Source organism: Musa acuminata, unplaced genomic scaffold (genome assembly GCF_036884655.1).
Source record: "Musa acuminata AAA Group cultivar baxijiao unplaced genomic scaffold, Cavendish_Baxijiao_AAA HiC_scaffold_1137, whole genome shotgun sequence".
Classification (NCBI taxonomy): domain Eukaryota; kingdom Viridiplantae; phylum Streptophyta; class Magnoliopsida; order Zingiberales; family Musaceae; genus Musa; species Musa acuminata.
The window spans coordinates 407488-421027 of record NW_027021349.1 but is presented as its reverse complement, the minus strand read 5'-3'; the positions used below and the strand labels follow the sequence as shown (position 1 = coordinate 421027).

The following is a 13540-nucleotide window of genomic DNA, read 5'->3' as shown; positions in this document are numbered from 1 at the left end:
GTCAGAGGCTGCTGGCTAGCAACATCATGCAGACAACTATAGAACAACTTGTAGATGTTGCATGAAATTGACTTGTTACCCTTTTACATGTGTATTTTATTCACTTCTAATCTCCTTTTTCTAACTTCATAAACAGAAGGCTTTTGTGTTTTCATGTTAGTTGCCAAAATTAGGAATGCAGATGGACCAGTTTACAAACCAAAGCACTAGCTTCGGGTTTTCTTTAACCTTATCCTATAACAACTGAACTAAACCGCAACACTATTGTTGTGTTTTGCTTCTAATATGGCTTTACTCATGAAATCTGGTTTCCAAGGACCAAAGTTATATAGATCAACATGTAACTACTTTTTTTTTTAATGAAATTTCTTATGAAAACATATCATTAACTAATGTAATCCATGTATTTTGTCTCAGGGACTTGTCAAACAATGATTTAACAGGCCCAATACCGCCCTCTTTAGAAGAATTGACATCACTCAATGTGCTGTAAGAACATATTTTTCTCTCTTACACATTTCACATGGTGCATGCGTTTTCAATGTTGAAAACTTCAACTTTGTCGTGCGCATGCTTCAGGGCTTCTTTCTCCACATATTATATGCTAATGGTTGAGCAAGATCAAACTTTTTGCAGAATTTTGTCAAATAACCGACTCAATGGGCCTATTCCAGCTTCTTTGTGTGATGGACAATCAAAAGGATTGCTTGAGTTGAGGTTTGTGCTGTAGTCTAACATCCCAAATCTTCCCACAATTCCTTCTACCTAATACTAATATCTTATGAACTTTATGTTCTGCAAAGAGTGGACAACAATCCGGATATATGTCTCTGTCATAGTACATGTCAAATTGGCAGCAAAGGAAGGAAGCTTGCTAAATTCACCATTGTGCTGATTGCTGTCATCCTTGCGCTGATAATACTGCTGCTCCTATCATCGCTTTTATTCTTCTTCTTGAGGAGAAAAAAATCTACAACAAAATTATGTAAGTGGTTTTAAGCAAGTAATAGCTTATAAACATACAATTTTGTTGTATAATGTCCTTTTCTTCTTCAGCAAAAAGGCAATGTTAGAAGTGAGATAGAACTCTTATCTGTATAATATCAGGGCATGTCTTCTCTGATATCATAGAGATAAATAACTTCTTTTATTGCTGAAAAGATTTTTTTTCTCTTTTATCGAGGGTAACAAAAGTGAGACTCGTAAAACAAAGATTTCTAGCTTGGTTACTGTATCTGTCATAGTTGTTAGCATCCAAACAACTATTTTTATCTAAATATTTTTTTGGTTTAGTTGGAGCGAACAGCTAAAACAGATGTAAGCTTATGGTTGATACCACACACTACTTCAAGGGAAGTTTCTATTCCATAAGACCATTCATTATGATGAACCTTCCCAACTCTGATTTGGGGTGTAATTATGCTGATCTTTTTCAATTCTAGTCTTGTCTAAATTCTGCCTGAGATTAAACTTTTGATAAAGCTAAGTTCTTTATCAAATAGATCAAGATTAAATGAGTCAATTTTTAGGCCATGTGTAATACAAACTTATAAACAACTAGTGGGTTGATAAATAATAATTTATTATCTACCATTCTACCAAAGCTTGACAAACCTTGCATATAAGTGTGATTGCCTAAAATTAAGTCAGTTAATTTTTAGCTAACTTTTTCACCTTTATATTTGTAAAGTATGTTTTAGGCTCATCAATGTTCTTTACGCTCATTATTATAGAGTCTGTTTTAGAATTATCTACACAACTTTTCTAAATTAACTCCTTCATTTACTTGTATGCTATCAACATACAGACAATGGAAAGTGATCATTGGTAGGTATATGAGTTATTATGAATCATAGCTCATGAAATTTCTCTCTGGAGGTTACAAGTGACTTGTGGATGCATGTTTTGGAATTCTGTACTAGCAACTTCACCTTCATTACAATGAGAAGCAGTGTTAACAGCACTCTTTTTGTTTCTTTTAATGAAATAATAGCACCGCCAATTAAGACGCGCTTGCTATACCCGAAACCCATAGATTTACATATGATGAATTGAAGGCCATCACCAACAATTTTGATCTTGTACTTGGAAAGGGGGGGTTTGGGAATGTTTACCATGGTCGATTGCATGATGGCACTGAAGCAGCAGTAAAACTTTTGCACTCACATCGGATGGTCAAAGGGACATCATCTGAGGAGTCCTTGTCTGCAAATTCTGGCTCCAGATCACATGGGCTGAAAGAGTTTCAAGCCGAGGTATGCAATCTATATGAATGCATTTTGGTGGACTAGCATTTTAATGAACAAATAGGTTATGGATGAAATTAAGTATATATCTTCCACTTTGGGTTGCAGGCTGTTCTCTTATCGAGGGTCCATCACAGGAACTTAGTGTCTTTGATCGGGTACTGTAGAGACAGCAATCAACTTGGACTTGTTTATGAATATGCTGCTCGTGGAAGTCTTAGAGATCATCTTTCAGGTAAAAAAGATGTTGAATAGTATTCTATGATCTGAGCTACTGTATGCTTGGAGAAGATTGAATCCAGTTTAAGTTGCTTTACCCGAAAATGTTGTATCTTTCGACAGTATATTTCTCATTCTATACCTAGAATTTCTCTCTCTTGATTTGTCATACATTACCATTGGATTGAATTAATGCAATTGATAAGATATTATCATGTTAGTTTTTTTTTTTTCTTCTAGCAAAAACAGTACCCTGATCATTATTTGTCAAGATTCTGGAGCTTAGTGTAACTGACTTATCCAGTACGATTTTTCATTTTTTATAAACATTTTAGATTCGTAACTGCACCTTTTTTTCTATAGATAAAATGTTCTTGACTGTATCTGAGACATATTCAGAATCTTTAGTGCATTGTCAAATTCATCCGGTCCTTACAGAACTGTGCAACATAATATTCTTGAGTTAATTTTACGTTATGCTGAATTTCTGGAGTTCATTTTACAGATAAAACTGGAAATAGCCAAACATTAAGTTGGAGAGAACGAATTCAGATAGCAGTGGAAACCGCACAAGGTGATCTTACAATTGGTATTGCTTTTTATATATCTTTTCAAATTTTCACTTTCTGTTCCACTGAACAATATCTGAACAGGTCTGGAGTATCTACACAAGGGATGTGTGCCACCTATAATCCATAGAGATGTGAAGACTAACAATATCCTCTTAACACATGACTTTGAGGCAAAGGTAGCAGATTTTGAGCTGTCAAAGCCTTTCCTGACCGATGCCCAGACTCACGTATCTACTGATGTTGTGGCTGGCACTCCAGGATACATAGATCCCGAGTATGTTTTCTACTTCACAGAAGTTTGCCAGATAATATTTGCAGTGTGAATTGCTCAGGATTTCCTTGTTTGCCCCTCTACTGACAAGTCGGTTTAATTTGTTTTATAGAGAATCTAAGAATTCCTTTGGCAACTAAATGAAAAAGAGAATGATGTAGAATCACAATGAGAAGAAAAACAAAAAAATGTTCTTTTTCCAAATGTGATGCAGATTTCTTCTTAGCTAACTTTCCAATTCCAAGAGGAGAATCACTAACAATTGTTGCACCTTTCTGGGATGGTTATTTTTGCCCCTTTTAAAGCTACAAAATAGGAATAATGTTAAATTAATGTATGAGTGAAGTCAAAACAATATTCAATCTTCTTAATTTTCTTCTCCAAAAGTATCATAGTAGTTACCAAGTACTACATTGATACATTTCTTTTTTCAAGTACTTTGCTTCCTCCTAGCTGACTGAAAAAAGTGATGTATAGTTGTTCTGGAGCTGGTTACAGGCCTATCAGCTTTGTTGGAGCAACAAAAAAAGGTGTCACTTAGTCCAATGGATACGATCTATTAGGATTGAATCGGCACTAAAAGAGGCTGAATTAGTGCTTTTGAAAAAATGATGTCGATTTAAAAAAAAAGTGATAATCAATTAAAACAGAAAACAATAGTAATGAAGAGCATAAAGAAAGTGCACACCAATTTTATAGTAGTTTGGTCATTGTGATCTACATCTACTTTTGATTCCTCCTCCGTGGTCATTGGCTTCCACTATTTATCTTCTTTCAACGGATGAAGACCAACTATCCTCTTACAATTCTTTTCTCATTTTTATAGGTTTACGAGATAATCTTTATAATTCTCTTACCCTTCTCTCAAATTGAATTTAAAACATAAAGCTAGAGAAAGGGAACTCTTAAGGAATTATAACAGCATTTTTACACAATTTTGTTTTGTATTAATTGAGCAGGGATGAGTGAGATATTTATAGGCTCCAAATGGATTCAAATTTGAAGTAAAAAATAGTCTCATCCCAAGTCTTTAGGGTACTGGCAGTACAACCGCCAATACTATCTGACACTAGGTGGTACCACCGTCCAGTCTAGCGATACCACCACCTGACATCCTGAGAGATTAGATCTCGGAGACTGAGCCTCTGGTGGTTCCACTGCCTAGTCTAGCAATATCATTGCCTGACCCAACTTTTGGGTCATTGAATGAGCCCAACTTAGTCCTAGATCAGGTTCAATGGGCCCTTAATTAAGTTGGTATAGTTTCACTACAAACCAACTTAATTATACCATAAACTACTTCAATCAAGATATAATTAATTACAAAGCATGAATCTGGCATGTCATTGGTTTATCTAGCGTTTTGTCTGACCCTTCGCCGCATCGTCCTCTCATTCAACGTATTACCCAATTAACATATTGACCTCCACAACATATATTGATTTCTATAAGCTTCATACTTCTTCTAGTGTAATATTATCAATTCACCTTATCGAAAACCTGTTAAGCAAATAAATTGCACAAGCAATAGCATCTCCCCAAAATTCTTTAGGAATTCTTCTTTTCTTCAATATGCATCGGACTATATTATGTATAGCCTTATTTTTTCTTTCTAAGATACCATTTTGTTGAAGCATGCATGATATGGTGAATTGATGTAAAATTCTATTATTTCTATAAAAAACTTTTAAATTTCTTTAATATTCGTCATCCTTATTTATTTTTAAACATTTAATGTTACAACCACTTTGACTTTCAACCAAATTCTTAAATTCTTTGAATTTACTTAAATTTTTTTTTTTCCACATGTAAACCTAAGTTTTGCCACTATTATCATCAGTAAAAGTAAAAAAACATACATACTTCCTATAAGTGATACTAGATTGATAGAGCCACAAAGTGCACTAGATCAAGTCGATGTCATACTCTTTTTATTCTTCTTAATTTGAAAGTATTTCTTTCTTGCTTGTACATATACTTCACATAACTTTGATGGGCTATCAATTTCATGATATTATTGTCACCATATTATACTTGAAGTTTCAAAGTCTCAAATTTAAGTACGTATATCTAAGATACCATAACGTAGAAATGGTTTCAATATCAGTTTTAAAATCATTTGACCAATCAAATATGCATAAATGTAAAGGAAACATTTTGTTCTTCACTATTTTCACATGTGAGTAGTTGCCCAAAGCTCATAATATTATTTTTTATATTAGGAACATAATAAACATTTGAAACATGTATTTTTTTATCATTATTAAATCTAAGAAAAATTTTACCTTTGTCTCTTACTAGTTTTTGAGATAGGTCACCAAATGTAATGTTCTTGGAATTACTTGTATCCATTTCTGAAAATAGTCCTTTGATATCACACAAGTGATTTGAAGCTCCTGTATATACTAGGTAACCTAAACTGATCTTCCTTCAAATTATTACAAGTTATTAACAAAACTTGATTTTGGTTCTTTTCTTTCTCAACAAAACTTGATACTATGTCATAGATTAATCTTTCTTCAAATTATTATTATAAGTTATTAGGAGTATGTCCATACCTTTTGTAAACATAGTATTGAATTTCAGACCTTTTAGAATTTTTACTACGTGCACAGCCTCGGCCACATCCTCAACCATAACCTTAGCCTTTTTGGCTAAAATTTTTTCTATCACCTTCATTGTTTTGAGATTTTTAATTGGTCTGATGATTTCTGTAACTTCTTCCTCTTTATCCTCAACCATAACCTTTTTCTCTTTGAGATTTTAATTTACATTTATTTTCGAGAGTAAACGTTTATAGTGTTTACTATATATATTTTTCTTCTCCTCTTTTTGTAAGTCTTTGTTTATAAACTTGAAGAAAACCTATTAGTTCTTCTAAAGATATTTGTTCTAAGTCTTTAAACTCTTTAATCACTATAAAAATAAAATTGGATATAGAGATTTTAGTACTTTATTTCTATTACTCTTTCATCATGTATATGTTCCCCATTTTGTCTCATTTAATAAACAATAGAAATGACTTTTGAGAAGTAATTATAAATAGATTCAGAAATATCTTATTGTAATTTTATAAAATCAACTAGTAAAACTTATAGGCGAAGCTATTTTACTTGATCCACACCACCAAATACTTTTGAAGCATTTACTAGAGTGATGACTTCAAACATTATATCATCAAGCCCTTAAAAGATTGTGAACAAAGTCATTTTCTCTTTTCTTCTATCTTTTAAGTTATTTTCTTATTTCTATAGTGATTGCTCATTCTATTGAACTTGATTCAACAAATTCATATTCTACAAACTCTCATACATCTTGAGAGCTTAGAAGAACATTCATTTAGATTTACCATATTGATAAAACGAAGAGTGAAATGATAGAAACAAGGAAAACACATCTCAATTAGTATTATATGGTGCCTATTTATATATGATGAATGAGAGGATTTCCTCAATGGAGCAGCGAGATTTCCTCGTGCAGTTGAGAAAATTTCATCTGCTATGCAGTTGAAAAAATCTCTTTGTTATCACATGTCATGATTTTCTTTTGTTAATCAAAAGATTTAGAATTGAGTGATGCTTGAAGAAGAGGTCATATATCAAATGTTGAACTTGATAGTAAAAAGAGATATGACTATCACACAATGGAAGAGTAAGATGATGGCTATCACACAATCGAAAAGTAGGACAAGGCAAAATACTCTATCTTTCACTCAAAACTCTTCACAATTTTAAAACTTTATGTTTCATGACCCAAGGTTTATATAGTCCCATAGATACATTATATCAATTATATTTAAAATAAATCATTTTTTTCTAAAAACCTCTAACCAATAGTTTTTGATTTGTTCTTAGATATTTAATTTATTTTTTCTCTTGATACAAATTGAATTTCTTTATGATAAGTTAATAAGTTTAATTCCAAAACCTCCCTCTCCATGTTAAAAACCCCCACTTGCAATCAGAAGAACAGGAAGAAGGTGGAGGTGTATGGCCGGTGAAATCACAAAGCCAACATTCATGGTTTATAAAGCAGCAACTGATGAGGAAAGGGATGCACGCAAAATTCTCCGATTCCATGGACTACTTTTGATCTCCACTTCTGCACGAAGAAGACTTGACCTGTCAGCCCAATCGACGACGGAATCAACTCCAATAAATGCCAACTTCTTCCACACAGCATGCAAGTCATCTTCTTCATTTCACCAGTAGACATGGAAGACTTGTAAAGTTCTCGAGTCTTGCCCACTCACCTAAGTGGATGGTTACCCGATCGAGTTGAGTAGCTATCCCAATTAACTTTCTTCGGTATATCTTTCCGTATGAAGCACGCTCGTCCATGATGTTATTTGACGTCTTTCCTAGACAAAAAAGTTATACCAAGAGGATGCTTCTGAAAGAGGGGGAATACAGTCCTCTTTTAGCCTCTAGAAAACATATTACGCTGCAGATGAGGCACTTTCTGTCCTAAAATTGTCATTATGACAATTCAAGCTTCAACCATCGCATGCAAGTTTCGTTAAGATTATACACTAAATTATGCTTGATGTGCTGCTTAAGATTTGAGAGAGCCAATATTCACTTGAAAGAAGAAGAGAAAATGATAGATGTTAATCGCAAGTCAAATTGTAGTTTGTTTGGCGCATCCTTATGTTCATAAGAAGAAGATGACCAACCTACAGAAGAATAAAAAGTAATACTAAAATAATATTCATTTGTAAGATGATGTGTGAAAGGAGGACCAAAACACTCTCATAGTGTTCAGGATATATATATATATATATATATATATATATATACACACAGAAATAAATTCTAATTTACTAAAAATTAATTTTTCTATTTAGAACTCTAATCTAAATTCTAATTTACCGCAAGTCAAAGTCTTCTTGACCAGCGACGTATAGACCAGTAGGTAGAAAAGGAATCCTTGGAATGCTAGCTCATCTTAGGGATGTGAGGTTTCTCACCGTTCATCTTTCTCTGCATCAATCAAATTTAAAGAAGACAACCCCACGTTTTTTGTTTTATTTGTTGCTAGTCGCTCATATGTCAAACAGTACTTATCCCACTGATTGAGACCGATGCTATCAATTTCCAAAAAGCCGTATTAATCATGACGACTTTCATCCTTAGGTATCTATCATTTTACCCCTACGATGATGGAACAAAAACTTGGCCCTCACTCTTACGTCACATGATGTTATGTTGAAAGTGACGATAGAGAAAAATAAGGAAGCGAGTTCAAAATTCAAAATTATGTATTTAATATAAAAACTTTAATCTATTTTAATTCATCTCTCATCTCAAATTTTATACCTAAAGTATTACTTTACATGAGCCCTTATTTTATAAAGGGTAAACTTAAGGTTTCAATTTTAATTATATCTTGGATAGAATTCATAAATCAAAATTCTATCTAACCATAAAGTTTAATTTATTATTCCAACCACACATAGCAAGCAAGCTGAGTGAGCTATGCCCAATTTATATATCATGGATAAATTGGTAGGTAGTTCGGTAGGGAGGGAGATCAAACTGCGCGCCATGGGTTTCCCTTTACGCTTCTTATCATCATTGTCGTTGTGCCTCTTGGCCCTCCTCCTCCACCGGGCCACGGTGACAAGTGGGTGTTTCAGCTTGGAGAGGGAGGCACTGTTGGACTTCAAAGCTGGTGTCCGAGACACCCGCAACCGGCTATCTTCTTGGACAGGCCACCACTGTTGCACATGGAAGGGAGTGACCTGCGACACCACCACTGGCCACGTCGTCAGGCTCGACCTCCGGAATACGTTTGATTGGGCATTACGCGGTGAGAGGATGAACTCGTCATTGCTTGCTTTATCACATCTGGAGCACTTGGATCTTAGCTTCAATGATTTCAGCGGGATCCGCATACAGGAATTCATCGGCTCCTTCAAGAAACTGAGATACCTCAATCTATCTTCTACAGATTTCATGGGAGGAATACCTGTTGACAACCTCGAGTGGCTCTCCCATCTCACGTCCTTGAAGCACCTGGACTTGAGCGGGTTGAACCTAACCGATGTCCCAGATTGGTTCTCATCCGTGAACATGCTGCCATCCCTCCAAGTGTTAAGTATGTATTCCGCTAGTCTCAATACCATCCCAGCTTATGTTGTCCACGTCAACTTCACCTCCTCTCTTACCGTCCTTGATCTCTCCTCTAATAATTTCAACTCCACCTTACCCAAATGGTTGGGGAATATTAGTAGTCTTACCCATCTTGATCTTCATGAATCTGGGTTCTATGGCGTTATTCCCGATACAATTGGAGACTTGGGTTCTCTTACTTTTCTTGATCTAGGAGGCAATCAACCAATTGACAGGAAATTTGAGCGGTTGGCTGGAGCAAATGACGAATCTCATCATTTTGGATATCCGATCTAATTTATTCAACGGTTCCATGCCTTCCTCCGTTGGTAAGTTCTCTAATCTCACCGAATTGTATCTCGCTGGAAATTCTGTTGGAGGTGTCCTTTCAGAAGTTCAATTGGAGAATCTTACAAGATTGCAAGTATTAGACTTGTATGACAACTCCATCACCATATCAATTGGCCAGAGTTGGGTTCCCCCTTTCCAACTCAGATTAGTATATTTAACCAAATGTCAGTTGGGACCTTATCGGCTTTATATTTCTTGAGCTATTTGAATTTGTTATATAATAATCTTTCGGGAATGATACCATCTGGTCGTCAACTTCAAACACTCAATGATCCATCCATTTACATGGGTAATGCCGACTTATGTGGACCACCCACTTCCAAAAGTTGTTCTGATAATAAAACAACTCAAATTGATATACAAGAGCACGAGAAAGAGATTTCCAATTGGCTATGGTTCTATATTAGCATGGTACTAGGATTTGTGATGGGATTTTGGATATTTTGTGGTATTCTCTTCCTCAAGGACGCATGGAGGCATGCTTATTTCCATTTCATCGATGATGTGTATGATTGGGTTTGGGTGCAATGGAAATTAATTCTTCCACGATTGTTGAGTCGTTAATCCTAAAATTTCTAGTGTGGATGATCCTAGGCTTTACGGTAGATGAGGAGAAGGTATGTCATCAGTATACTTTTTATTTATATGATATTTTGGATTCCTAGATGCTGGTTGTGATCAATGAAAAAAGAATTTGTATTGTTGATCTAAGAAAGGATGGGCTGCTATATTTATGGTGTTTGAGATCAATTTTGTATGTAATGTGGTTGTTTAGCGTTTGCATAATTATAACATCATCCAAGAGTTAGCTCATAGTTTTCAAGCAGAGAAATATTAGAAAAAGAAGAGAACTACAACCAAGTCTTTCGTATAAAGATATAGTTCAAAAATATGGTATATTGATTTTAAAGGAACAAACACATTACTTTCGAAATAATAATAAATTAGAGGAAGAGAGGGGTGGCTTTGGCGACGGAAGAAAAGAGGAGAAAAAAATAAAATAGGTGTGAGATTTAATAAGGATGTTGTTTTTATATCAAGAGAGTAAGTTTTAAATTTGAAAGAGTATATATATGTATGATTTTGAATTCCTATTCATTCCCTACCAATCAGAGAGTAAATAGAGCTATAGATTAATTATTCTAAAATTATTGAGTATGTTGTGATTTTAGAGAAAAAAATAGTCATTCTCACATAAGAAAGAAAATATTATGATTGTTTATTGGATTGGTTTATATTATTCGAATGATTTGGAAAAGAAGGAGAGTTTTGATCACTATATCAATTATAATAATCTATGATAAACGTAAGTATCGAATGATTATGTCTAACTTGTTTTCCAATTTAATAATATATTTGTTAATAATGAAGTTATGTGATTTGCAAACGTTAAATTGGCTTTTGAAAATAAGCTTTTCGATATTGCATTTGTTTAAAATAAGTAAAATATTTAATTATTATATTTTCTAATACTATATTGTTGGACATATTTCAAATAAGGTGTCAATATGTTATTTTAAATGATGGTTAATTGTTCTCGATTCGTTGGTTTTGATTCAAACTTTATTAATTGTTGTTGTACATTGGTCTGACATAAAGATAAATGTATTACCTATACCATGGAGATTAAATATGATTTTATCCTTGTCACAAGAATATAATATGGTCATGGCCATTAGCACTTCGACTTTTATTTTAATATATGCCCTTTATTATAGTTATGACTATCGATGAATTTAGATATGAAGACTTAGTTATACTTATACTGATTCATGATTGATTATTAATAATCTTGGCATTAAAATGAAATCTATCCACTTATGTTTTGTTATGCAAATGTATTAAAAAATTATATTATCTTATGTGTTTATTAAGCTAAAAAGTTGTGATTTGAAAAGCATGTAAAGTTATGTTTGCCCTTTATATAAGTGTATAGTTTTATAAAATGCATCCATGAGAAGCTTTGCTAATATATGAGTTTTGGTGTTTATTAAGTTGTGGTTGCTTATATCCTTATTGTTAAAAATTTTCAGATACCTACGAGTTGACTGAATTTGGATATACATCGAGATAATAAATTAAATCATTTATGGTTCAAACTCTTGAGACTTGTGATGTAATAATCTATTAGTGGGATATCTTTGGTGAACTAATTTGTATTTGAGAACTCAATATGTCGTTGTTGTTATACGTAGACATTATTGATGTATCTATTTTGTATTGCATATATTTGGATTTAATAGGTCTATCTAATTTTTGGTGTTGGAACCAAAAAAAAAAAAGGTGTTGCAATATTTGATATAGTTATAAAATAGAAGTTCTTTAATAGTATTTTTGTGGCATCTGTTCACTTTCTGAATTCATTGTTAGTTTCTCCTCCAGGAATTAGCTGATGTGTTTCAGGAAATCTATTTGTTTCTCCTCTTTCGATTACTTGATGTGATTTTGAGCTTTGGCTAAAAGTTTCTATTGCTGGGATTCGAAATACTATAGATAATGACATATCGATACTCATCTTTCTTAATCATTTTAGAATTATTATATGGTAGTTCAGATTTTTTCTAATAAACCTATTATCATCATTTTTTCTATTTAAAATGATTTGACAACATTCGTCTATCTCTAAAGAGAAAATTAAAATTTTCATTATATAAGATCAGTTAAAGACTTAGTCATATCCCTATTCAGGCACAACTCTTCTTGTATATCTTTTTTTTATAAATATTAAATAATTTATATCTTTCTTTCAGGAGAAATTAAAGTATGCTTCCATCTTATTCTCCCTCCTAAAGACACATAAAATATCTATAGACGAAATAAACCCTTTCAATATGGCTATTAAGATGATAATATTCTAACCTCTTTAATATTGCTCAAATTTAATATTGCTCAAATATATATATATATATATATATATATATATATATATATATATATATATATATATATATATATATATAGTACGAAGTCGATGAAGGATACATCGATACGGGAAAAAACGTCCGACTCACTGACAGGTACTTTGAGGATTCTACAAAGGTACGTACGTGGTTCACCGTTCGAAGCTTTCCCGACGGAACTCGCAACTGCTACACCATTCCCGGGTTGAAGGAAGGGGACAGGTATCTCGTAAGGGCCTCCTTCGTTCACGGCAACTACGACGGCCAAGCCATTGGGGACTCCGTCGCCCCACCGCTGCTATTCCATCTCTATGTCGGTGTCAACCTCCGGCAAACCATCAACATCACCGAGGTGTTCGCACTTTACGGGGCCGAGATTATTACTGCCGCCCCGTCCGACTCCCTGTCGATATGCCTGGCCAACATTGGTTCGGGAACACCGTTCGTATCTTCGCTGGAGTTGAGGCATATCGACAACCACCTGGCGTACCAGGACGCGACTCAATCCGCTGCACTACTGTTCCACAGTCGCTACAACTTGGGATCCCTCAGGTAAACGCAGACCTTCCACTCCATGATTGCTGAAATTTCTTCTCCCATACGGATTGTACATTGTTCATGCCTCGCGTGGAGAAAGGGGATTTCTTGAACTCTAGGGTTTTCTCCTGTCTTTCCTTTATTTACCAAATCAAACAGAGAACCGCGTAATGTGGGGGGGTATACGCGATTCATTGCTTAGGGTAGTTCTTTTGAGGCTGAATCACTAATGAAAATTTGGAAAGGGATGAAGCCTTGATCTTCTATAAAGGGTACAAAGTGCTATAATCTGTTTGTAGTTATCTCAAAAAATTGTAACAAACATAAAGAC

The 13540-nt window shown here is 34.1% G+C and overlaps 2 protein-coding genes across 3 annotated transcripts; both read left to right on the top strand.

Annotated features, from left to right (window-relative positions):
- Positions 1–88: 88 nt before the first annotated feature.
- Positions 89–3533, top strand: LOC135670988 (probable LRR receptor-like serine/threonine-protein kinase At1g51880). Its single transcript, XM_065178807.1, has 5 exons — positions 89–985; positions 1994–2255; positions 2355–2481; positions 2971–3039; positions 3119–3533. Exons 2-5 carry the CDS (start codon positions 2172–2174, stop codon positions 3358–3360), a joined length of 522 nt encoding a protein of 173 aa, XP_065034879.1. The 5' UTR covers positions 89–985; positions 1994–2171; the 3' UTR covers positions 3361–3533.
- A 5262-nt stretch (positions 3534–8795) lies between these two features.
- Positions 8796–12098, top strand: LOC135671036 (receptor-like protein EIX2). Of its 2 annotated transcripts, XM_065178909.1 has the most exons (3): positions 8800–9119; positions 9261–9750; positions 11806–12098. In XM_065178909.1, exons 1-2 carry the CDS (start codon positions 8804–8806, stop codon positions 9716–9718), a joined length of 774 nt encoding a protein of 257 aa, XP_065034981.1. In that variant the 5' UTR covers positions 8800–8803; the 3' UTR covers positions 9719–9750; positions 11806–12098. The 2 variants fall into 2 exon arrangements, with proteins under 2 accessions (XP_065034980.1, XP_065034981.1); XM_065178908.1 differs by having other exon boundaries at positions 8796–9750.
- Positions 12099–13540: the final 1442 nt, after the last annotated feature.

Bases quoted from the DNA above. Each gene is read 5' to 3' on its own strand.
- LOC135670988 (XM_065178807.1), top strand. From the start codon at position 2,172: ATGGTCAAAGGGACATCATCTGAGGAGTCCTTGTCTGCAAATTCTGGC. The intron at 2,256-2,354 runs GTATGCAATCTA...TTTGGGTTGCAG, and splicing joins TGAAAGAGTTTCAAGCCGAG to GCTGTTCTCTTATCGAGGGT. The intron at 2,482-2,970 runs GTAAAAAAGATG...TTCATTTTACAG, and splicing joins TCTTAGAGATCATCTTTCAG to ATAAAACTGGAAATAGCCAA.
- LOC135671036 (XM_065178908.1), top strand. From the start codon at position 8,804: ATGGATAAATTGGTAGGTAGTTCGGTAGGGAGGGAGATCAAACTGCGC.